Genomic DNA, 26,014 nt, shown 5'->3' with positions numbered 1-26,014 from the left:
AGGCCCCCATTGCAGCAGGAATTAAACGCATGGGGTCAAGGTGTGCAGAAGGGACCAGAAGGGACATCTGAATCTCCAAGTGCGTGCTTGAAGCCCCCACAGTGGCTCTGAGCTGTAGCCAGGGTTGGAATCAGCTGTTCTGAAGTCTCAAGTGAAGAAAATAATGAGATACAGAGAGCTTCACTTCCTAAAAACCAGATTTCGTACAATGCACTGTAAAGCTCTTCAGCTACTTTTAACAGCTGGATATGGGACTCTTATCTTTTTCTGTGGAGCATGCACATATCAAGAAATCAGATAAACAACCCGATTTTGCTCTTGACACCTAATGAGAGGAGCGCAGCCTGAGGAGGTGGAGGCTGGCGGTGATCAGAGCAGCTGCTGTGTGATCAGCCACCTGGCTCTGCCACGTTACAAAGTGCTTGGCTCTGCAGTGCTCATGTGGTTTCAGAAATTCCATGCACGATAACTAGAGATGCCAGGGATTGAACGAATCATGAGAGACAAAACCTATAATCACAGGCCCGGAGGACTAGGGAGAATGCAGAAAGCCAAAATAAAAGCCTTTATAAATAGAGTAAGGCTCCAGGTTTTCTCAGACCTCAGTGAAAAGATTCCGCTTTTTCACATGGAATGTATAGACCCCAAGGCTGGCCGGCATCATTTCCGCAAGAAGACGAGGCACCTTTTCATTAATCTCTTGCTCACCGCACATTTCCTCCTGTGTCTGCAGGGTGTGCTCAGTGGATTCCACTTGAATGCATCCTGCCACCTGCGTAGGAGACCTGCACTCTGTTCTGGCTCCTGGCTGTGGCTTTCAGCCTGGGACCATTAGAAGCGTTTGGGGACTGAACCAGCAGATGGGAGATTGATGCATCGTTTTCTCTCTCTAAATTTTTTTTACTTTTTAAACAAAATTGAATTGATATACACACCACTTCCTCATTTTCCATGCAAGAATCTCCAAAACCAGCATCAATTCTTTTTTTTTTTTTTTTTTTTTTTTTGGGCCCGGCACAGTGGCCTAGTGGCTGAATCCTCATCTCGCAGGCACCAGGATCCCATATGGGCCCCAGTTCCTGTCCTGACTGCTCCATTTCCCATCCAGTTCCCCGCTTGTAGCCTGAGAAAGCAGTAAAGGATGCCCCAAAGCCTTAGGACCCTGCACCTGAGTGGGAGACTTGGAAAAGGCTCCTGGTTCTTAGTTCCTGGTTTCAGATTAACTCAGCTGCAACCATTGCAGACACTTGGGGAGTGAACCACCAGGCAGGAGATCTTTCTCTCTGTCTCTCTGCCCATCTGCCTTTCCAATTAAAAAAAAAAAACTCTAAAAATTCTTAAAATTTTATAATTCAGAGAGTGAAAATGGTCCCATTGTCCCTCAGTATTGTGGCAGAGCATGTCCACAACCACCATGGATAGCCAAATCCACAATTGTTGGGATCCTTTATAGAAAACAGCACAGTATTTGACCATAACCTGTGCACATTCACTGTATACTTTATATGATCTATAGCTTAGTTATAATGCCCAATGTGGAGAGAATGCTATGTAACTAGCTGGTGTGCTGTATTGCTTAGGGAATCATAAGGGGGTAAAAAGCTAAACTTACAGATGCAATTTTTCTTCCCCAAGTGTCTTCTATCAGCCGTAGGACAAAGCTGAGGCTAGAGATCACATATGTGCAGTGTACTGGTGGATTATCCAGGCCAAGAACAAATCCATTTCGTTCTGATGGATGCTCATGGTTCTTTCCCATCCAAGCAGGTGCCAAGCACTGCTCCAACCAGCATGGGCTAGGCAGGTAGGTGGAGGTGCAAATCACAACTCTTAATGTTTCACTGCTTGCAGAATGACGTGGCCGCGCTTCTAAAACCCATATCAGAGAAAATTCAAGAGATCCAGACATTCCGGGAGCGAAACCGGGGAAGCGCCATGTTTAATCACCTGTCGGCCGTCAGCGAGAGCATTCCCGCCCTCGGATGGATTGCCGTGGTGAGTCAGCCGCCAGGTGGCCCTGAACCTCCCCACCTTGCTACAGTGTTTGGGAATATTCCTAGCTGCCTTCAGGTTCCTCAGTCCTCAGGCTGAGAGAACATTCTTCCTAGGCCAAGTGCAGCCGCCATTTTTCTTTCAAGTCCAATGCTGTCTATTTTGAGCATGCGTTTTCACCCACCTTCCCAAAGCAGAATTTGCTTCTGCCTGTCAAATCTGTCTCCTTTGCTTTGTGTCTTGCTGAAGACATCTTCTTTCTTATCCTGTTTTGTTTTGTTTTTCCCTTCTATGCTTGGGTGATGGTCCTGTTTTCTCAGTCCCCCAAACCCGGTCCTTATGTCAAGGAGATGAACGATGCTGCCACGTTTTACACTAACAGGGTCTTAAAGGACTACAAACACAGGTATGTGCCTGCTCTTCCCGGCAACATTTTCAGTTGTTCACTTGCTAGATATTTGTTCTTAAAACTTAAAAAAAAAATTCAGGCAGCTGATGGAAAAATGAAATGGAGTGGCAAGTTTATTTTTGGTGCTAGGACATTTGGAAATCCATGCATACAAAAGGATCATCAAAGAGTTCATGGAAAATATCTATCATGAACAAACTGAAGAGTTCAAGCTTGGGGTTTTGCTTTTGTTTTTTGGCACCAATATAAATGTATCTTTTAATTTCATTTCTCCAGAAGCTTTCTGAAGTGTTTTCACATAGTTCACGGCTAATCCCCTTCCAGGGTTCTTCATTGATGTGCTACAAATTTTTAAGAACAATCTCATCTTTACAGGGAAAACCAAATGAAAGGAAATTGGCTTTAGTTCTCTTGTGATGAATAACACCCCCCCGAGCCCCATATCTGAGTGCATACCACTACACACATGTTCCAAGAACAGCAGCCTTGTGCAGTCCAGGAGTTAGTCTGTGCCTCGGTTCTCCAACTGCTGTCCTCCTTCTGTCCCTACGAGAGAGCACACTGGACCCATGGGATTCCCGCTACAGCCAAGAGGATTGGGATCTCCCGGGCATTTCAAAGAAAAATATGTGTGTGTGTGTGCCCAAAGTTAGTGTCCTTCCATGTCAACTCTGACAGCACCTTGGATAAACCAGCTCAGGGGACTGCCCTCCCGCCAAGACTGGATGGTCAGGCAAGCCAGTGCAGCCAGCAGGGAAGATCCCTTCACTCTACACCCAGAAGCAGCCAGATGAGCCCACGTCACCCTTGAGCTCCTGGGGCTGGTGACAAGATGGAAGTAGAACCTCCTGCCCCCTCACAGGCCTTTAGTGGGAAGAGCTGTCGGGGTGAGGGGCAGGCTTCTTGTGGCCTACACAGATGTCCTGTGGGCAGCTAGTTCTGCACCTGGCAGCACCCGTGCCCCTGGCTTGACCACTGGTTTGTGACTAAGTCAGTCACGCAGGCCTTATACAGGCATGGCTTGTTTCTCTGAGTTCAGATCCTGAAAAATCTGCCTTCCCTTGGCACAACGCAACACAGGGTAATGAAAACTGAGTGGAGGCTTGTAGCCCCAGGTGTGTGTTTAAGTCCTGCTCTTGTATGTAATCCTCCAGAGACTGACTTAAGGTAGAAGGTGTCATACTCCTTACTACAGGGTCTGCTGGAATTTCCATCAAAATAATATTGCAAAATAAATAAATAAAAATATTGCAGTGGTTTAAAAAAAGTAATTTGTGCATTCAGATTTGGATTTCATCACTGGTTATGTGTATTTTAAATTGTGAATAGATTGGGCAACACATTTTTGTAATGTCTACAGATGTGTGTGTTGTGTGCACAAGTGGAGATATCCATGTGAGTGTATTACATGACCATGCACACAGGTATATGAAGCAGTTTTAATGTTCTACTGGTTGTTACATAGTCTGTACTGCTTCCTGGGGGCAAGGCCCTCACAAAACCCTGCAGGATATGGAAACTAATCAGAAACCTACGCAGCTACATCGTCTCCTTTTGTGTGAAACAAAGTGGTAGGTTCTTCATAGATTTGATTAATAGAATCAGTAAATCAAAAAAAAAAAAAAGAATGCAGGCTGGCACCACACTCAGGTTTCTTCTCTTTGAAAAGTGAGTACTTGGGACCACACTTCCCCACTCAGTTTTCCTCAGTGGTGTGCGTTAATGCAGTGGGCACATGCGAGGACTGAACATGCTAGGACTTCGAGCATTTCAAAAAAAGGAAAGCAAAGCATCCAGAGCCAGTCATCTCTGGCATGAGCTTGAATAAGACAAATTTCCTCCAGTGATTCTCCTCAGAGTAATGACCCAAGTACACAATTTATTTTGCGCATTTACCACTACTTCTTGCTAAAAGGAGAAAAATACGTATTATGAGTGACCGATAACTAAGGAAAACAACTTTTTTGACCCCTCTGTAAGTTTAACATTTCTAACAGTATTCTCAGTCCTGTATGTTAATCCAGTTACACGAGGTAATCCTTTTGCTAGCTCTTGGTTCATTCAAGTAGAAGTATCAAATACTTGTCCTGCTGGCCTGGCTTGCACTTGTCAAAGATATCAAATAAAGGTGAATTAAGTAAGCGTACTCTTTAGAAGTAAGGAGTGGCACTTCATTGTAAGAGATGATGTTTCTTGCAACACCAGCCTCATCATCGAGCATAATGAAGAAAAGTCTCCACATCAGTTATATAAGCAACTCAACCAAATCATTCCAAAGCAGAGGGACTTTGTAATGCCATTCCTGACGGCGTTTGCCTTTTTCATTCTGCATCAGAAGCAGTACAGAGAGCTCTGGTCTCCCATTCCACATTCACTTCCAAGAGGTGATGGCAGAATAGCACCAAGACGCACGTGGGCAGCACCCGGCCAGGTCCCCGGCCCCAGGCACCTACTGCCTTTCCTTGGGAGGGAGTTGGGCCACCTTCCCTGCAGACTTCTCTTCTGGCTGGAAGGACAATGGCTTCTGGGTGGTCTGGAGTGCTGTTTGCTCATAACCATGTCCCCCACCCACCCCCAGTGCTTTGAAAGTTCCCTTTTGGAACCTAACTTTCTTCTCACCCCGTTGTGTTTCATAACAAAGTGATTTGCGCCATGTGGATTGGGTGAAGTCGTATCTGAACATTTGGAGTGAGCTTCAAGCATACATCAAGGAGCACCACACCACAGGCCTCACTTGGAGCAAAACAGTAAGTACCAGGTCCTCTTCCACATGCTAACCAAGGCTGTAAAACTATGCGTTGCAATCAGGATACCCTGTGGCCTACTGATGTCACACCTTAGAATGTACCTCCAGGTAAGCAGAAGGTAAGGCATACATGTAGAAATCGCTTATGGAAATATCATTTGTCATAGGGAAATCCGGGAACCAGCTGTGTGATGTACAGAAAAACTGATTGTGTCTGGTAGGAGCACAATGAGACACTCCACAACCTTTAAAACTAACACAGCCGGTGAACACATGGAAAATGATTTGCCGGTTAACAACTGATCATCACATGGTGTGTAGGCTAAAAACTCATGAGGTTAAGTTGTCACTTGGGATGCTACATTCCATCTCCAAACGACTGCTCTGAGTCCAGGTCCTACCCCTCCCACCCAGCTTCCTGCTAGTAAGCAAACTAGGTGACCTGCAGGTGATGGCTTAAGCCTGTGGATCTCTGCCACCCACCTAGAAGACCCAGATGGTGTCTGGACGCTTGGCTTTAGCCCCAGCTGTTTGGGGTACTTTGGAAATGAACTAACAGATTGAAGATCTCTCCTTCCCCTATCTTTCTCTCTCCCTCGCTCTCTCTCTCTCTGCCCTTCAAATAAAATTCTGTGTGATAACAAAGACAACAGGAGAGCTTGAAAATGATTGTGATTTTTAGGCAGTGGAATTATAAATAAAATCCCCTTGGAAGTATGTGTGATAGTTGTTCACATACTATTTTTTGAATACCTAAACAATCCCGCTTTGATTGGCATCTGAACAAGAGGGTAAAAGTCCAGCCTGTTTCTACACTCACTCCAGTTCCCATGTGGGATGCTGGTCTGGGCTTTACCTGTTCTCCAGCCTGTGTCTCATGTGTGTGCCCACATCTCAGCCTGCATCTCAGACACCCCCCACTGTTGTAGCATCCTGATTGCATGCCATTCTTCTGTCAGCCCACATGAAACTGTGGTTGTCCCAAAGGCTGCCAAACTCATAGTTCTTAGCTTAGCCTCCATTGTGACATCCTGAACCAGGCTGAGTGCCCTGTGGGAGGCCACCTTGCCCTTTCTCTGTGGCTTAGCCTAAACATTACCACTTAGGCAAACTCCCACTGCTTTCCATAAACTCCCCATGTGGGTTTGGAGACTGTCCTCCATGACTCCAATGTGTCTTGACTTCCTCCGCCATACCATTCAGCCTCTGGGATTGTAATTTTTGGGACTCTCCCACAGATTACAAGCTCATCTCTATTTGAGCCTGTCGCGCAATGTCTGACCTGGGGTGAGCAAGCAGTGAATGACAGACTCAACTGCATGCTGGCTCTCCCTGAACTCTTTTGCGTCTATGCTTGCTTCCCATGGAAGCTCCCTCCCACTACCTTTAGGTAACTGATGGTCTGATGGAGTAAAGTTGAGGAAATGAAGGGACGTTCTTGTGAAGCCCATCCTTTGTCATGGTAATTGCTGAATATTGATGACAGCATCATATATTAAGGATAAGGCAGAGTCTGGGACTTTCCTAAGGAATGTGGAAGTTGGACATTTGTTCCCCAACACTTGTTCAAGTGGTAGCAAGGACTCGAGACTGATGCCTCCTTCTGTTGTCAGCTTCGCTTCTTGTCTCAGTGGCTCTGAAATACACAGTACAAGATATGACTTAGTTGATTCATTATTTTCCTCTGCCCACAAGACTGTGTTTTAGGGAAAACAATTCACACACATTCAAAGGGTTTTAACAAGCCAGGGCATGTGGATATAGTGAGCATTTATGGAGCCTAATTGAAATTATTTTCAGCCATTTCTAAGGAGATGATATTTTGTTCTAGATTAATGTGTCATGAAGGGGAATTGTTACGTCTTTGCCTTGGAGATGAGCCAAACTTCAAGAATAGTGAACTTGGAATCAGGAATCCTTGGGTCTATTTTTATCTCCTGGCAGACACATACAAAGAAACAATGTCAGCAAATGCTAGCCTATTAATGTAATGGTTCCCATGGAACATTAGGTTGAAATTGTCTGAATACCTGTAATGCAATATACAAGCTGAGTAATTGTGTTTATGAATATAAAAGAGAAGAATTAATTGTGAAAACAACAAATGTAGTTTGCCTTTATTTGAGTGAATGCTCATTTCATTATGTTCACCAGAAATGCGGCCTTTGAAAAAGCAATGACTTTCAAACTTTTGTTTGAAAGAAATAGAAATGCATTTTATATACAGCCACACTCATGACACTGAAACCAGTTTTACAACAGTGTAGTTGCATTCAGTTATATATTTTTTTGTTATTTTATATCATTTTAATACAATTCTGGCAGACTCGCTAAATTGATTTCATGGTCCCCTAATGGGTCACAACCCACATAATGACAGACATGTTATAAAAATATAAGTATTTTATTTGTACCAAAATATAACTGATCTGTAGAGCACGCATTGAGTATTATAGGTTGCCATAATAGGAATGATAGCTCTTATTTATTAAGCATATGATAGGCTTGGGCCCAGCGCAGTAGCCTAGTGGCTAGGATCCTCACCTTGCACGTGCCGGGATCCCATGCGGCCGCTGGTTCTGGTCCCGGCGGCCCCACTTCCCATCCAGCTCCCTGCTTGTGGCCTGGGATAGCAATCAAGGATGGCCCAAGGCCTTGGGATCCTGAGCCCTCATGGGGAACCCGGAGGAGGCTCCAGGCTCCTGGCTTTGGATCGGCTCAGCTCCAGCCATTGCACCCACTTGGACAGTGAATCGGAGGACAGAGTGTCTTCCTCTCTGTCTCTCCTCTTCTCTGTGTGTCTGACTTTCCAATTAAAAATGAATAAATCTTTAGGAAAAAAAAAACCATGATATACCATGGAAAGACTGCTCGCAGTGGTTAAAGCAGCGCATTTGCTTCACTTCTTTAATGGAAGAGTAAGTAATGAAGTCTTGGTCAGCTCTCACCAATGGTCAGCTCTCACCAGTGGTCAGCTCTCACCAGTGGTCAGCTCTCACCAGTGGTCAGCTCTCACCAATGGTCAGCTCTCACCAGTGGTCAGCTCTCACCAGTGGTCAGCTCTCACCAATGGTCAGCTCTCACCAATGGTCAGCTCTCACCAGTGGTCAGCTCTCACCAATGGTCAGCTTTCGCTTTGTGATGAAGATGTGGCATCCCGTGTGGGAACGCTGAGGTTCAACTTCGAGCTCTGCCTCCTGACTTGGACTTCCTGCCAGCGCAGACCCTGGAAACCAGTGCTGATGGCTCAAGTACTTGTGTGCGTGGCACCCACATGAGAAACATGGGTTGCAGTCCCAGCTCCCAGTCCTAACCCTGGTGCAGCTTTTAGTGTGAGCACTTGCAAAGTGAATAGTGTATCGGAACATTGTCTCTCTTTCTCAAACATACAAGATTTTAAAAAGGATTGGAAAGTGATGAATAATTTCTATGAGGAAATATTGGTTCAGAACTCTCATAATATAGATAAAATCTTTGGGCAAGGTTTCAGACGTGTACATAGAGACACCTCTGATAGTTTGGTCTTTTTCTAAAATTTGAGAGGAAAAGCTACTTAAAATTATAAACATTATACTTTCAAATGTTTTAATTGAATTTGTATTTTAAATTACTAAAGCTCTTTAAAGATTCCAGAGCATAATCAAGACTAGCATAAATCCAGCCGATGCGTCCTGACTGGTGTAAACTCTCAGCCCGTCAGCAAAAGGGATGAGCAGTGATTGGAGCTGGGATCCTGGCCTTCTTAGAAAAAAGAAGAAGGGGCGGTTGGAATTACCTGATCAGATAGCCCGTGGGAAGAAGAAGTGAGCATGACCCTTTCATTTGCTTACCCACTGATCACAGCTGTATTCACATAGGTGTTTGTAAAGGGTTGGAAAGGAATGCCAGAAGACACACTTGTGTCCATGGATGATGCCATTAGGACTTAGAGGTTGTAAAACCCTTCCCATCTGAACGGACCCTGTCCAGCACGGTACCACTACAAGCACCCCCAAAAAACAGCACTCAAGGAATCTGAGTAATTGTTCTTTCTTCCTTCCATTTTCAAATGGAATTTTGAGATTGACCCTGCGGGGATCCAGGTGACTGCTGTTAGGGTCCTGGGCTTCCTATGTATCCCTAGGAAGTTACTGCTTTCCCCTTCTGAGCCAGAAGTTGGAACCCAGCCAGGCCAGCACCGTGCGTCCCAGCTTCGCCCCCACACCACAGCTGTGCTGGCAACTGTCGCCGCTCCCCTATCCAGTTGTCGCCGGGGAATGTGAGACTCTGAGGCCAGGAATTGTTCTGGATAGCACCTGTGGGGCTTGGGGTGGGACAGGGGAGTGGGGAGAGAGCGCTCCTGGCGGGAGGAAGCAACTGGAACATGTTCTGTCTGGAATTTCTCCTGGTGTTTTCTGGAGTCCTTGGAGCTGTTCATTTCATTGAGCTTTCTGTCCATGGGAAGGCAAGGGTGCCTGGAAGGGAGCCTGCTTGTGGATGTCCAGTTTCATTTCATTCTCAAGGACTAAGTGATGGATCTCTTGGTACGGCCCCTTAGAGGCACTGTTACCCATCCTCCGTAGGTGGTCAGATTTGTTATATTTGTTGACCGCACCTCCAAGTCAGATAAGCTGCAAGGCTAGAGGCCCAGTGTTTACACTTGGAACGAGTAATGAATTGTTGTGGATTTTTTTTTCCTGTTAATTGTCCCAGATTAACCTTCAAACTGTTGCTCTGTTCTGTGAGGATCAGGACAGGAAAATGATTCCATGAAGAGCATAAATGGGATTATTTTAACTCTGTTCTGCCCAGCTGGTCAACATATTTCTGTCCTTTCATGTATGGAGGTATTTCAAAAACTAAACAGAAAATGGAAATACAAATAAAGTTCTTTTGATGTAAAAAGTTATTGAAACCCATGCATATAGGGGTCTTCATGGAAAATGTATAAAATGAAAAACGGCGTAAGTTTTATTTCTGTGCACCTAAAATGAGCTTATCTTTTAACTCCATTTTCCAGAAACATTTTGGAGTTCCCCTGTATATCTGAATTACCTTAGCTTTGGGAACAAAAAGGGTATAATTGTTTACAGAATGAAAAAAAAAAAAAAGTAGAAGGACATTGTAGGGTAGCAAGCTAATCCTCCACCTGCAGTGCCAGCATCCTACACAGTCACTGGTTCGAATCCCAGCCGCTTCATTTCCAATCTAGCTCCCTGCTTATGGCCTGGGAAAGCAATGCAGGATGGCCCAGGCCCTTTGGCACCTGCATCCACATTTGAGACCTGGAAGAAGCTTCTGGTTCCCAGCTTTGGACCAGCCCAGCTATGGCCATCTCAACCATTTGAGAAGTGATTAGGAGATGGAAACACTCTCTCTCTCTCTCTCTCTCTCTCTCTCTCTCTCTCACTTTCAAGTAAAATAAACCTTTCAAAGATAGGATAAAACTGCACATCGCTGGATTTATATGGAATCTTACAATATGATGATGATATCTTTTTTTTTTTTAATTGGAAAAGCAGATCAGATGTATAGGGAGAAGGAGAGACAGAGTGAAACTCTTCCTGCCACTGGTTCACTCCTTAAGTGGCCGCAACAGCTGGAGCTGATATGATCCAAAGCCAGCAGCCAGGAGCTTCTTCCAGGTCTCCCATGTGGGTGCAGGGTCCCAAGGCTTTGGGCTGTTCTCTACGGCTCTACCCAGGCCACAAGGAGCAAGCTGGATGGATGGGAAGTGAAGCAGCTAGAACACTCATGATTCTGCAGATCGTTTTAGAAACATTAGGAAGTTGCAGCTGAAGCAGGGGACTGGGCCTAAAGTGCTCCTTGCTTAGCTCACATTTCCAGAACCTGGAAATCCAAGGTTAGGTGGTCCCATCTTCTCAGCTGTGCCGCTACATGGCAGGTGGGATCAAGGTGGGAGTATATAGAAAAGAAGTACCACCTGGTGAGACAGGAAGCCAGAGGGATGGAGGACTCCAGCTTGCTTTTTATAACCACAGTGAGTGGGGAGGGGAGTGCTTCACTGCAAGAGACCAGCATTCATTCCTGCCAGAAGTGCCAACCCCAGTGAGCTCATACCTCACACTAGGCTCTCTCTTTAAGGTTCCACCACCCCAACACCATCCCACTGAGGACCAGACTTCTGGCACATGGAAGATAATAAAAATAATTTTAAGAAAAAAAAAGAAAAAGAAAGCTGGTCCCTGGGGCTGGGAGGCCTGCTATGCTGCTGATGCCAGCTTCCTGCTGAAGCACACCCTGGGAGGTAACAGATAATGGCCAAGGTCAGTGGGTCCCCACCACCCAGGGAAGCAGGAGATCTGGACTGAGTTCCTACTCCTGGCTTTGTCCTGGCCTGGCTCCGGTCATGGTGGGCTTTGGGAGAGTAAACCAGGAGGTTGGAATTGTCTCTGACATTAATTTTCAAATAAATTAATTTAAGGAAGAGAAAGGAAAAGAAAGAAAGGAAAGAAAGAAAGAAAGAAAGAAAGACAGACGGGTGAAATGGTGCACATTATCTTCTAAAAGACAAACAAACCCTTCCTAAAAGGGAACACCAGGCAAGCCCTGGCTGCAATTTATGGATACAATTTGCACCCTTGACACAAACTGAGTTAATCCCAGTCCCTTCCTTGGGTCTGAGCCCTGGGTGACCCTGCTTGTGGATGTTGGAGCTGAAACAGACCCAGGCCTTACCCTGTCTTAGCGTGCCTCCCACTAGACAGCTCTGGAGGTGTGGGGGCTGCTTTCTCCTTGGTGAAATTTATTCTTAATGAGATATCACATGGGCATAGTGTCGTCTATAAATAATCCCTATAACAGCTGTTCTTTTGCCTTAACCTCGGCCCAACTTCTGCTACATACCAAGGATGGATCATTTGAAAAAGTACAATAGTTTCTTTGTGACCCTAAGGTCTGCAAGAAATAACAAAACCTGGAATTCAGTGATAGTCGGGCCTCCAGCTTTGCTGGCTGAGAGAGGTCGCCTTCCAGCTAATTCAAGCCACATGGCACTCTTGGACTACAGAGCACTGCTACCTCCCCAGCTTGTGGGATGAGTAAACTCTGCTATCTTTAACCCTGGAAAGTTTTCCCATGGAGACTTTTTTTTTAATCTCTGCTTGTTTTCTCTTAGGAAGAAATAGTATTTCCTAGCTGCCAGTACTGGCAGATGAGCAGAAAAGAAATCTGCAAATTCCAAATTGGGTCCAGACATCAGTAACCAAGCCATGTCAAACTAATCATTCTAACTATGTATCAAGACACTGTATGCAAAATATCTGGCTCACTTGCGCAAATCAGAGTGTGTTTAGGGCGTTCAGGAGTCTGCGCTAAGCGCTTTCTCTTCCTTCATCAGAAATGTCTACATTGGGCAAGTAGAAAGCTCTGTATGTTTTCTGTAGAGTCACATCCAGATTATGAACTTGAAGAAGTTGATGAACTTAAAAGATACACTTATTTGGGTGCAAAAAAATTTAATAAATCCATGTTTTTTTTATAATATGCATTTTCATGAAGCTTTTGGAAACTCCCATATGTGTAATTTCAACCTTTTACACTCAAATGAACTTATCCTTTTTTTTGTTGTTGTTGGTGAAGATTTGCCTATTTTTATCTGAGAGGCAGATTTTAAAGAGAGAGGAGAGACTCTCCAAATGACTGCCAGGGTCAGAGCTCAGCTGTTCTGGAGCCAGGAGCCAGGAGCTTCTTCCAGGTCTCCCACATAGGCAAAGGGCCCTAGGAACTAGGTCATCCTCCACTGCTTTCCCAGGCCATAGACAGAGACCTGGCATGGAAGTGGAGCATCTGGGACTCAAATCAGCACCCATGTGGGATGGTGGTGCTGCAGGCAGAGCATTAGCTTGATAAGCCACCGTGCTGACCACAAGGGCTTACCTTTCAATTTCATTTTTCCATAAACGTTTTGAAGTACTCTCCTTAATCCAGAACATGGCAAGTTTAAAAACACTGAGTTACCAACCTACAGATCCTAACGGAAACTAATGTGTGTCAGTCCCAAGCTGTTTTCCCACATGCATTTTGCTGAAATGGCTGTTATTTTGGTCTCTTCATCTCCGGCTGCAGCTCACACTCATGCGAGCCATCAGAGGCAGAAGTCATGGGAGGGCAGAAGGGATGCAGAGAGTGAAACCATCAAAAACCATTGATCAAAACATGAGATTAGGATTTTGTATTTTGGGGTTTTTAAAGATTTATTTTATGTATTTGAAAAGTAGAGTTACAAAGAGAAAAAGAGGGAGATGGGGGTGGGGGGACAGATATTAGAGATCTGTCTTCATTGTCTGGTTCACTCCCCCAGATGGTCACAATAAACTGGAGTTGAGCGGGACTAAAGCCAGGAGACAGGACTTTGACTGGGTCTTCCACATGAGTTCAAGGGCCCAAACACTTGGATCATCTTCCCATGTTTTCCCAGGTGCTGTTGACTGGGAGCTGAAATGGAGATGCCATGGCACCCATATAGGATAATGGCATTGCACGTGTTGGTTTAACTCACTAGACCACAATGCAACTCATTTCTTGTTTTTAAATAGTTTTTTTAAAAAGCTTTTAGGGCCCAACACAATTACCTAGTGGCTGAAGTCCTTGCCTTGTACACACCAGGATACCATATGGGTGCCAGTTCTAATTCCCACTTCCCATCCAGCTCCCTGCTTGTGGCCTGGGAAAGCAGCAGAGGTTGGCCCAAAGCCTTGGGAATCCTGCACCCACGTGGAAGACTTGGAAGAAGCTCCTGGCTTCAGATGTTCTGCTCCAGCTGTTGCGGCTCACTTGGGGAGTGAATCAGCTGACAGAAAATCTTCCTCTCGGTCTCTTCCCCTCTCTGTATATCTAACTTTACAATAAAAATAAATAAACCTTTTTTTTAAATGCTTTAAGTTATTTATTTGAAAGGCAGAAAGACAGGCACTCATTTCCTCTCTTCTGATTCACTCACCCACTCACCAAATTTCCACAACAGCCACAAGGGTTGAGCCGGGTCAAAGCCAGGAGCCAGAAGTTCAATCCAAGTCTCCTCTGGGGTAGCAGGGACTCAATTACTGGTGCCATCATCAGTGCCCCCCACCCCACCCCAGGTGATCTGGACTCAGGAGCAGAGCCGGGAGTCAATTCCAGATGCTCTGCTAGGGGGTGCAGAAATCCCAAGCACTCTTAACCACTAGGCCAACCACCTGCCCCAAGAAATGACCACTCCCAACTCAATTTGTATCATGGAATAAGGATGTTAGGGTCTTTGCTTCTGAAGAAACTTGTTCAAAATGGGCCCTACATTTCCTTCTTACTCATGGACCCATCTTTTTCTTTCTACTGCATATGAGTGCTAATTGGGTTTTGGGGGAACTCTGGACTCCCAGCAGTGTTGTGTTTGCATAGATAAAATAGGAAATATTCCCCAATTTGACTTCATAAAAACGATTAGTACACATACGCTTGAAGTATTACTCGGAAGTATTACTAACAATTCTGCATTCTTGGATAGGCCTCCAGAAACGTTGTTTTTGTTGGCAAAAGGAGCCTCAGAATTCTAAGAAATGATAAAAATAAGAGAATAGAGACGAAAGTCATAAATTCGCTCTGGCTTGTAATTACATTGTATAGACTGGTCACCTAGCCAACCATGGGTCCATCCTTTGCTTGGTTGTAGTTATTTTCTAGATGAAACTGGTATTAGTATGAATGTAGAAATTGGCAAGTTCTTGTGGAAATGGACAGATTCAGAATTGTGTGAACTTGGGTTTTTGTGTGTTATAATTAACAACTATATGCATTTGTGGGATATAGTGTGATGCGCCAATACCTGTATACAGTATATGACAACCAGATCACTGCAATTAACATTCCTGTCTTGTCCTTTTCTGGTGGGTAAGGCCTATGGGCACCTCTCTTCTACTTCTCAAAATCACACCATCGTGCTGGGAACCCGCTGTACTGTGGAGCTCTCACTCTCCTCCTCCCTGTAGGTCACTGCCCTTTAGTTGACATCCTCCGTGCCTCTCCGCACTACCTTTCCCCATTTCTAGTAATCACTGTTTGCCATTCAGATCAACTTTTGTTTTCTGCTTCTATTGATAAAACACAACGAGCAGTTTTTGTCTTTATGTCCCTGACCTATTTCACCTAACATCAGACCCTCTCATTCTACCCATTTTGCCACAAATAATAGAATTTCATTTCGTTTTATGGCTGATTAATATTCTGTTGTTTATAACTTCTTCTTTATTCATTCACCCATCAGCGAATACCTAGGTTGGTTCTGTATCTTAGCTACTATGAGCTGCGCCCCAGTGGACATGGGCAAGTGGGTACCTCTTGGATATACTGATTTCGTATCCTGTGCATAAACACCCAGACGTGGAGCTGCTGGATCACACATATGGTAGCTCTATTTTTAGCCTTCTGAGGAATCTCTGTACTGCTCCCCCTCATGACTCCACAGATTTCCAATCCAAAGGACACTGTATGAGAACTCCCTTTTCAAGCCTCCTTGTCAGCACTTGTTAGCGTTTGCTTTTTCACAAATGGCCACTCCTGGGGTGAGAGGAAACCCTCGCTGTAGATTTGCCTTTCCTCAATGGTTATTGATGTGAACATTCTGGAAATTCAATTTCATTGTCACTGATCAAAACAAATCTTGCAGAAAATAAAAAGAACGTGATTTTACCATCAAAAGATATAAATAGACCACACATTCCGGCTTTTTTTAAATTCAGATTTTTATTTACTTTTATTGGAAAGTCAGATTTACACAGAGAAGGAGAAACCAAGATCCTCTGTCTGCTGATTCACTCCCCAAGTGGCCATAACAGTTGGAGCTGAGTTGAGCTGAAAGCAGGAGTCAGGAGCTGCTTCCAGGTTTCCCACATGGGTGCAGGATCCCAAGGCCTTGGGCTGTCCTCTGCTGCTTTCCCAGGCCACAAGCAGGGAGCTGGAAGGGAAGTGGAGCAGCCGGGACACAAATCAGAGCCCATATAGGATCCCAGTGCATGCAAGGCGAGGACGTTAGCCACTAGGCTATCACGCCAGTCCCACATTCTGTCTTTGCGAAGGATATTTTGCCACTGGGAAGGCTGATTTGTGAGCAGGAAGGTAAATGTTTAGTTGTGAAGCTGGTAGTTCACTCTTTTAATCCCTCCCTCCTACTCTCATGCATGAGATGTGCCTACAAGACCGTTTGGGGAAAAAAATTAATAAACAGCATTTTATAAACAGTTGTCAAATGTTGTAAGTTCTTCTAGGTGTGGCATGAAGATACAGGTCTATGTATTTGAACTGGCTTTGTGATTTTTAAATCACTTCCAAATTTTACAATTGGAGCACTTATAAGTTGTCACTCTGCCTAGAGCGACACTTCACAGGAAGCCAGGTGGATCCTGTGCCAGGCTGGTTCGGAGAGGAAACAGCCAACAGAAGAATCTGAGCCATCCATCTTTGCTCATCAGAGAGACAGGAGGGGTGGAGTGGCGGAAAGCCCACCCCCTACTGCATGTCAGCTGGCTCATTTTCTGGCTTTATCTGCGGTCTCCACAGATATGGGAAGACAGATGGCTCAGAATACCACTCTAAGCTAGTTTTATGGAAGAAATCTCTTAACAAAAGCTCCATTGTGAGCAACATAATCTGATTGTTTCAAAAAAAAACTTGTCATGTGACATTTTAATTTTCTTGCTCTACTTTCTAAACTTTGGTAAAAGCTGTAACCCAGGTAGGGGTTACCTAACCTATTCGGCAAGTTGGCGATGAATGTTGCTTATAAATATTTCTCCCTTGCTCTCTCCTTTTCAGGATGGAGAGATCTACCAAGCACACCTGATGGTGTAGTGGGCACCAGAACCACTGTAGCCTCTTCTCCAGCCCCATGCCCTGTCCTCTCCAGGAGGCCAGTCGTTCCCTGGGTTCTCCAGCACCCCTTACGTGTGACATGTGACACACGTTATCAAACCACCTCTGCACTCACCCTCCTGGAGGCCAAGGCCACAGATGTGCATCCCTTATATAAAATGACATGATATTTGCATGTAACCTATCCATGTCCCTCGGTGTCCTTTAAGTCATCTCTGGTTCTAATGCCTAAACGGTGGAAGTGCTCTGTGTGTCACTGTGGTGCTGTAGTTAATAACAGAATAATGGCAAAGGGGGATAGTCTGCATACACTGATCTTCTCAGTCCGTGGTGAGTTGAAATAGCGAATGAGGAACCTGCACATTCCAGTCACACTTGTTTGTGTATTTGGTACCTTGATTAGATTAGACAGGACTTAAAGGGAGGACTGAGACCCCCCTCGCGATACCTACATCCCAGTGGGAGTGTCAGGGTGTGTCAGAGTGCAGATTCCAGCTTTGCTTCTGAGTCTAGCTTTCTGCTAACGAGCACCATGGGAAACCGGAACTAAATTCCTAACTCCTGGCGGAAACCGGAACTAAATTCCTAACTCCTGGCTTCTGCAGGACCCAGCTCCCCAATTGAAGGCATTTGAGAAGGGAGCCAGCATTTGGGAGCCAGCTCATTCCGTCTTATCTGTGTCACTCTGATCACTCTGTCTGTATGTACCTCTAAAACGGGATGTGGGCCCGTTTCCTCATTGTGTGGCTTGTTCCCCACAGGGGATCACTAGGAAAATAATAGTTGAGTAGACTGACAGATGAGTCCTACTTATTCAGTTCATGTTGAATTCAGTTAGGTTCTCTGTAGATTGCATCATCTGCTACCCCTTTGACTGGGCCTTAAAATCCTAGAAGTTGAAAGATTACAGTTGAAAATTTCCAAACAACTTTATCTGCTGGGGCAGAATTTCAGGAAATTATAGACTGGAAGCCTTCTTGTAGTTGAGTTTTTAACATAAATAGTTACATTTCACTTTTTGTTTGTGTCTCCAAGACATGAAACTTCTGCCTTTAGTCCTGCTCTCTAAAAACTCAACCAAATGGATAATTTGATGAGTTTTTTGCCTTATTTAGATCCAAATGTGCACTGGATAATTAAGGCAAGAGTGTTGGTGGTAAGGATAAGAGAGTGAAAGTAGATTATTAATTATATAAGTCATTGCTACCAACAAAACAAGGTGGATAGGCTATCCAGGAAATGAAGTTCAGAAAAAATAAATTTCATTTCTAGAGTAATAAGATGATTAAGAGTTACTCCAAAAAGTAACATTTAAGAAAAACTAATTTCAGTAAACATTACCATAGAATTGTATTGCATATAATGCGGTTATATATTATATGCAGCATATATAACCAAAACCTAACAAGCCTTCCACATACTGCATACAATGGCTTTATTATTTTATAGCTACAGTTCACATATTTAAAAACAGAGGAAGCAGCTGTTCCCAAAAGAGTTGAAATTAATTTAGAGAAGAGGATTTGCAGTACATTAACTTTTTAAAAAGTCCTTGTGCCCCCCAAAAGTATATAGCCAAAAATCTGCTCTCCAAATTAATCTTCATAGAGCTTAAGAGCAGCGTGTTTAGATTTTGTGCTGTGTTCTTGCAGCACAAGTGAAACTTGCACCCTGAAAATGGCTGTTCAGGATCACAGATGTGCTAAATGTGCCATGTTTTATATTGAAAGCCACTGTTACATGACTTTAACAAGGGTCAGAGGCTCTAGAGCACTTGAGAGATGCACTTCATCAACAAATAGTTGTTTTTTTTTTTTAGTTTTTTTATTTATTTGAAAGGCAGAGAGAGAGACACACACAAATCTTCCATTTTCTGGTTCATTCCACAGTTGCCTGTTACAACTCAGGCTGGGCCAGGCCAGAACCAAGAGCCAGGATTCCTGTTCGAGTCTCTCATGTGGGTAGCACAGACCCAAGTACTTGGACCATCCGTCTGCTGCCTTTCTGACATATTAACAGGAAGCTGAATCAGAAGCAGAGGTGGGATTCAAACGCAAAAAGTTACAAGCATCCCAAGCAACAACTTAACCCACTGTGCCACAATACCCACCCCTGGAGAAGCTTTGAAAAAGCATTTGGGTGTAGGTCATTGCCACTAAAGATGACACTCACTTCTATGCAAAATACCTGTTCAGCTTCCAGCTTCACTTCCTCTCCTAGGTGAGCTTATGCTGGTCACGTGAGGTCATCACCACTGTAGAAACAAGAAAACAGGAAATCGTGAGGTTAAAACACATCACAGCAGAATGTACTGAGAGAAGACTTGGAAAGAACCAGATAGACGAGGTCTCTCATTCGATGCATTTGTGCTATGCACAATGCATGTGAGGGTGGAACCAGTAGCCTCTGATCAGGAAAGTGAGTGCTATGTGCAGGCTGGCGTGGCAGTTTGCTTAAAGTTTCAGTGCGAAGCAGTGGGGCAAGGACCCCAACTGGTATGGTTGCATTGCAGGCTTCTGAGGCAGGAACTACTGGTTTGGACACTCTTCTTGGCCCTCATTGCTGTGCCTGCCTGAAACGCATGCCCTGCTGTGAGCACTCCTGCAGCTCTACATGATCCTTGGCTATCATGGGAACAGGGCACATCTGCCCTCCATGCTATACCCTCTCCTCTGCCCTCCGCTCTTCCACAGACGCCAAGCCTCCAGCGCTGGTGGAAAGCACGATGCAGTGGCTCACTCAAGGGGCCGCTAAGATCAAGCTTGGCTCTGATGCTCTTGGTCCCATCCAGTCTGGACTGCCACAGGCACTTGTCTTAAGAAGGAAATCATGCTGAGGGATCCCCAGGAGAGGGGCCAGGACCCTCCCACACCTCAAAAGAGCAAAAACACCAGATACAGAGCCAGGAAGTAAGTACAAGGACCCTTTATGGGCACCAGTGAGTACTTAAGAAAGAAATACTTCACAGCCCAGTTTTCACAGCCGCAACACCAAGTTGCAACAAAAGCAACATCAAACAGTGCTGTGACACAGGAGGTGAAGCCGCTGCTTGTGATACTAGCATCACATATAATACCACTAGTTTAAGAACCGGCTGCTTTATTTCCAATCCAGCTTCCTGCTAATGCAGCTGAGAAAACAGCAAGAGAATGGCTCAAGCACTTTGAGCCTCTGCTACTCATAAGGAAGATACAGATAGAATTCCAGGCTTTTCCCTGGTCCAACCCCTAGCCATGGCAACCATTTGGAAAGTGAGCCAGGAGATAAAAGACCGCTCTCTCCCTCTCCTCTCGCTCTTTCTCTGCAAACTTGTCATCCCTAAACTTGTCTTTCAAATAAATCAATACCATCCAGGTTTTGACACTGCTGAAGTGCCACTGTCCACGACCAGAATGTCTGCTGCCGCCGTAAGCCATAGGAGCTAGGTCAGCTGCTAGAGGAAGAGAGGGATTCCATGAGAATCGATGGAGATCATCCAAGCCAGACTATTGTATCTCTCCCATTACTTTAGTCATGCATACTCTAGCCAGAGGCACAGAGCAAGTCTACACATGTGTGGAGGCAGCCCAGACTTCTAGATCTTTCATTTGACCAGTGGCTGTTTTTAAGTAGGGGTGAGGGGATGTGGGGAGATGGGAGGAGGCAGGCTTTTGACACACCTGCCAAGATTCTGCTTGGGATGCTCCCTATCCCATATTGGCGTCATAGGTACACTCCTGATCCCTTCCTAGTATGCACACCCTGGGAGGCAGCAGGTGGTTGCTCAAGTAGTTGGAATCTTGCCATCCACATGGGAGACTTAAAATGACTGCTAGGCTCTCAGCATTGGGCCCGCCCAGCGCTGGCTATTGTGAGCATCTGGGGAGAGAATCATCAGATAGGAGATTTCTCTGTGTGTTTCTCAAATTAAATTTATAAAAATTTCTTAAAGTATGAATACAGCATAAAAAGATTTTAGAGTCAAGCAGATATGTTCTGGAATTAGCCCACTGCCCATTGGCTGGTCATTAAGAGTTAAGTTTGAACAGTCTGATCTGCTAAGGATGTGTTTCAGTCCTTGCCTGAGTCATGTGATTGCAGTGGTCAAGGTTAACCTCAGCACACAGGATACAGCAGTCATCCCCAAACTTGCCACCCTGAAGTCACCAAGGGAGACTCAGAAAACTTACAAATGTCTCATTTTAATACCACCACCACCCCCAGAGAGTATTTGTGAGCTGGCCTAGGATTGGGCATTTTCAGCAGATCCCTACATGCTTCTGGTGTTCAGATGAGTTGGGGAGCCCCTGGCATTGAACCCGTCATATATACACTGAGCAATAGACATCTGTTGATTGAATGAAAATAATGGGTGCCTGGCACCCAGGCTGGACCTACTGCCCAGCTCGGCTCCCTTCTAGTGCTCTCCTTCTCACTAGGGTGTCTGAAGATGTCAGATCAGGCTACGATCATGGCCTGTGTGACTGCCTTCATGGCCAAGTCCACGTGAGACCACAGGTGCTTTCTTGTCCTACAGAAAGAGGAGAAGGGGGTAAGGTAACAATTACTGGGTGAGAGGCAGCCCATGGAGATACAGTTTAGGGAAGCCCTGATCAGTTGGATCTTAGGTCCCGCAGTAAAGTCCCTGAATGCTGACTGTAAAGGAAGCTTGGAAACATGAGCCTGGCACTGTGCCGGGGCTAGGGCTGACACGGGCATGATCCAGGATGGAGTACAGATCAGCCCAAGGCCACGTTTCAGCTGCTCCCAAGCTCCCTTATTTTTTGGCTTTCATTTCCAGCGTCCGTGGCAGTAAACCCTTTGTCCAGTGTTCCCGGTTCAGCTCTCTTAATATATCAGTGTTCTGAAAAGTTGATTATGGGACTTCTCAGTTTCTAGCTCCTTTCATGGTTCTTGGGGTCTGAATTCTGACAGCAGTAGGACCAACAAAATGATTCGGCCTTAAGGACCAGTATTACCTCCCCTTCCCCCCAAATTGCTTTTGAGAGTAGGAGCATCAACTCTTTATGTTACTACATACTTGGGAGGAAAGTAATTCTTGGGCTTGTTTGTTTGTTGTTTCTTTGAATGTCTCCAACCAGAGGCTGGAATACTGTTTGATGCGCAAAGCATGTATTACATAGTCTTCATGATTCAGAGCAAATTCTCAAATTTCACTCCAGTCACGTAATAGAAAACATGTAAGATACTGAAGAAGATATGTGAGATTAGTCAGTTTCGAGAGCTGTGATGGAGTCAGGCTAGTTTTAGGAATATAAATCCCTTGCAAATTATATCTTCAGGAGGTGAGAACTCCAACCTGCTGAGCGTTTAAGTCTTGCATTTAGAATAACAGAAGTCTTTTATTTTCAGAGTAATTCTACACTTCATAGGGATTATGTAAGTACTTTGAAATAGCTTGTTTTCTTTCCCAAGTGGCAGGTACTATACTACTGGACTTAAAGTTCTGACAGTTGGGGGCAGGGAGGTATTTAGCGCAGCAGCCAGTTGCCTATGGCCCCATGGCAGAAGTGTCCTGGTTCATCCCAGCTCTGACTCCTGTCCCCAGCTTTAAACTAACAACAACCCTGGGAGGCAAAAGGTGGTAGCTTGCCTAGGGGACCTGGACTGCATTCCTGGCTCTTGGCTTCCTTCTTCTAAGCCTGGGGCTGTCTCAGGCCTTTGGGAGAAAGAACAGCTGATGGGGAGCTTACTCCAGCTCCCCAATCAGAAACTTTTACAAATTAATAACTTCTTGATTCTGACATTCATAGTACTGAGTTGCTTATGAAAATAGGAATCTACTTAGGGCCCGGCGGCGTGGCCTAGCGGCTAAAGTCCTCGCCTTGAAAGCCCCGGGATCCCATATGGGCGCCGGTTCTAATCCCGGCAGCTCCACTTCCCATCCAGCTCCCTGCTTGTGGCCTGGGAAAGCAGTTGAGGACGGCCCAAAGCTTTGGGACCCTGCACCCGCGTGGGAGACCCGGAAGAGGTTCCTGGTCCTGGCATCGGATTGACATGTACCGGCCCGTTGCGGCTCACTTGGGGAGTGAAGCATCGGATGGAAGATCTTCCTCTCTGTCTCTCCTCCTCTCTGTATATTCGGCTTTCCAATAATAATAAAATCTTTAAAAAAAAAAAAAAAGAAAGAAAGAAAATAGGAATATACTTTGTCAATTTATATTTGGCATTTATGTGGTATTTTACCTGTGTATCTGATATTTAAGACAGAGGAGCCTAAACCACATCTCAACACTCTCAATTTTTCAACTTCCTGTTTTTTAAGTTGAACTAGCTTATAATTACTTATCAAGAATTTACAGTTCCACACCTTGGTATAAAAGTAAAGTACTGAGATCGGCATGGTAACAGAATAGGCTAATCCTCCATGGGCGCTGGTTCGTGTCCCAACTACTCCACTTCCCATCCAGCTCCTTACTTTACAGCCTGGGAAAGCAGCAGATGATGGTCCAAGTCCTTGGGTCGCTACACCCACTTGGGAGACCCAGAGAAAGCTTCTGGCTCCTATCTTTGAGTCAGCCTAACTCTGGCTGTTGCAGCCATTTGGGGAGTGATCCAGTAAATGGAAGACCTTTCTGTCTCTCCTTCTCTCTGTGTAAAACAATCTACCTTTCAAATAAAGATAAGTACACCTTAAAAAGAAAAGTAAGGTGGTATTCTTTTTCCCAAACTTGTTACCCACTTGTTCAAAGCTCTGTGCCAGGGTTATCCATTCCAAACATTAAAATAGTCCTTGTCTGGCCTGTCACCTTTTACTGCCATTTGAACTTGTTAGACTTTCACGTTGAAGACCAAAGGTGCACTTCACACAAGTCTTACTTTAAAGGTTTTAATTTCCCCAGGTTGACAGCCATCTGTCTTATAGTCCTGGCCCTGCCACACAGCCAGGTCACACATGGTGCTTGTCTTGGGGTCAGCTTGAGGCATGCATATTTGGAAAAATGGCTTCCAGAGAGTCTTTAGCTGGGCCAAAAGGCTCGTAATTATCTAATCACTACTATGTTTCACCTGTCTCACCATTGATCACTCTGGTTTCCAGTGCCCCTAAAGAGTTTATCTTCTTGTCCATTGTGTTGCTTTCTTCTCATTATCAGTTGCCCAATTGCATTCCTATGCGGAGTCTTGGCCATGACCTTGTGACCTGGGCTAAGTTAGCAGCAGTGCCCCCTGGCTGTGCAAATTCTGCTAGCAGTCCTGCTGTGGGTTCCCAAGGCACACAGATCCCCTTGGTGCTAGGAGTCCTCTGCACAGAACTACGATCCCCAAGTGCATGAGGTTCTAGGCGGGGCTCCCATCTCAATGCCACTCTCTCCTTCACCTTCTGTCTCCCACAGGGTCCAGTCGCAACGACGACGACATCTGCATTTTCTGTGCTGTCCTCGGGGCCTGGACTCCCCCCACCTCCTCCACCTCCACCTCCTCCAGGACCACCTCCACTTTTTGAAAATGAAGGCAGAAAAGAGGACTCCTCGCCATCACGCTCAGCTTTGTTTGCCCAGCTTAACCAGGGAGAAGCAATTACAAAAGGTGAACCGGTGGGGACTGGAGGGTCCCTGCTCCCTCGGGCTCCAGGACCCAGGTCCTCCATCCCCTGCCGCTGCCGGGGACCGCCACAGTGAGGGTCCTGAGCACCCTGGAAGGCGGCAGCTGCAGCGTGGTTCCTCTCCAGACAGCCAGCCTTGGTGGGCCATGTGGGCCAGGAAGACCTCAGGGAGTCTGGGTTCTCATTCGATCCCAGCACTGCTTCATTGCCTCGGTTCCTGAGGCCTGAGCACTGCCTTCCACAGTCAAGGCATCAAGTTGGAGGGAGAGAAGCAGGGCAAGCACTCAGCTCTGTGTACACATCACAGTGAACCACCCATGTGCTCTCATGACAAAGGGCTACTTTTCTTTTAATTTTACAATATTTAAACTTCATCAGGATCATGGAGCCAGCATTGTAGTGTAGCAAGTAAAGCCACTACCTGCAATGCCAGCATCCCGTATGGGCACTGGTTCAAGTCCTGGCTGCTCCACTTCCAGTCCAGCTCCCTGCTAATATGCCAGGAAGAAACTCCAGCTTTCGGCCTGGCCCTGCCTTACCCATTGCAGCCAGCTGGGGAGTGAACCAGTGGATGGGTGATTTTTTTTTTTCTGTCTCTCTAAACAGCAATATCATTGTGTCAAAAAAAAAAAAAGTCTATGCACAAGTAACAGGAATTTGATTGTAAGATGTCTCTATTGAGCTGAGGTGGTAAGAACCCATAATTCCAAATTTTTCTCTAACCCTCAGCTGCCTCCACTCTCTCCTCTGAATGTCATATGCAAAGAAAGAATGGACTCCTAACCCTAAGTTCAATTCTGTATTCCAATATACACTCACCGGGATGCGCTAACCTTTCTAGCTATGTGTGGCAAATGGTTTAGCCATGAGAGAAGTAAGTCATGTGAACATTCTGGGGCAGACGCTTTAGGGTGCATTGAGATTTGGAGGGGAGTTGTTTTATTTTATGTACAGAATTTTTTATCTGTCATTTTTAACTCCTTAAAGATTTTCCTAGAATTAAAACCAAAATGCTTACAATACTTCTGTTGACTTAAACTCTAATGGGACACAGACTAGACAATTATGAAAATAGCCTCACCAAAAGTTCTCATGCTGCCCACATCATGTGGGCCCAACACAGTAGGGGCACAGCCCCAGGTGTGAACTGAAAAGAAATGTGTCCACATGCGTTACCCTTGCAGGGCTGCGGCATGTCACCGATGACCAGAAGACGTACAAGAATCCCAGCCTGCGTGCTCAAGGACAAACTCCATCTCCAACCAAAAGCCACACCCCGAGCCCTACCTCGCCCAAATCCCTTCCCGCTCAGAAACACTCTCCAGTGTTTGAGTTAGAAGGAAAGAAGTGGAGAGTGGTGAGTACCGCCCGTCCCCCGCTGTCTGACACACGCCCTCTTATCAACACAGCGCTGAGACATAAGCCTGGGAGTTCTTTGGGCAAAACCCACCAGCTGGAGTTAGAAACCATGACATTTCTG

At 45.4% G+C, this 26,014-nt stretch overlaps 1 protein-coding gene across 1 annotated transcript in view; it reads left to right on the top strand.

Moving 5' to 3' along the window:
* CAP2 (cyclase associated actin cytoskeleton regulatory protein 2) overlaps positions 1-26,014 on the top strand; it is a 154,942-nt gene that overhangs the window by 113,798 nt on the left and 15,130 nt on the right. The window contains exons 5-9 of the mRNA XM_004593130.3: positions 1,852-1,995; positions 2,313-2,398; positions 5,043-5,148; positions 24,326-24,518; positions 25,719-25,891. Of these exons, the coding sequence (XP_004593187.2) occupies positions 1,852-1,995; positions 2,313-2,398; positions 5,043-5,148; positions 24,326-24,518; positions 25,719-25,891 (702 nt within the window). The remainder of the gene's footprint in view (positions 1-1,851; positions 1,996-2,312; positions 2,399-5,042; positions 5,149-24,325; positions 24,519-25,718; positions 25,892-26,014) is intronic.

This window comes from Ochotona princeps, chromosome 1 (assembly GCF_030435755.1).
Source record: "Ochotona princeps isolate mOchPri1 chromosome 1, mOchPri1.hap1, whole genome shotgun sequence".
NCBI classification, from domain to species: Eukaryota; Metazoa; Chordata; class Mammalia; order Lagomorpha; family Ochotonidae; genus Ochotona; species Ochotona princeps.
This window is presented reverse-complemented; position numbering and strand designations above follow the sequence as displayed.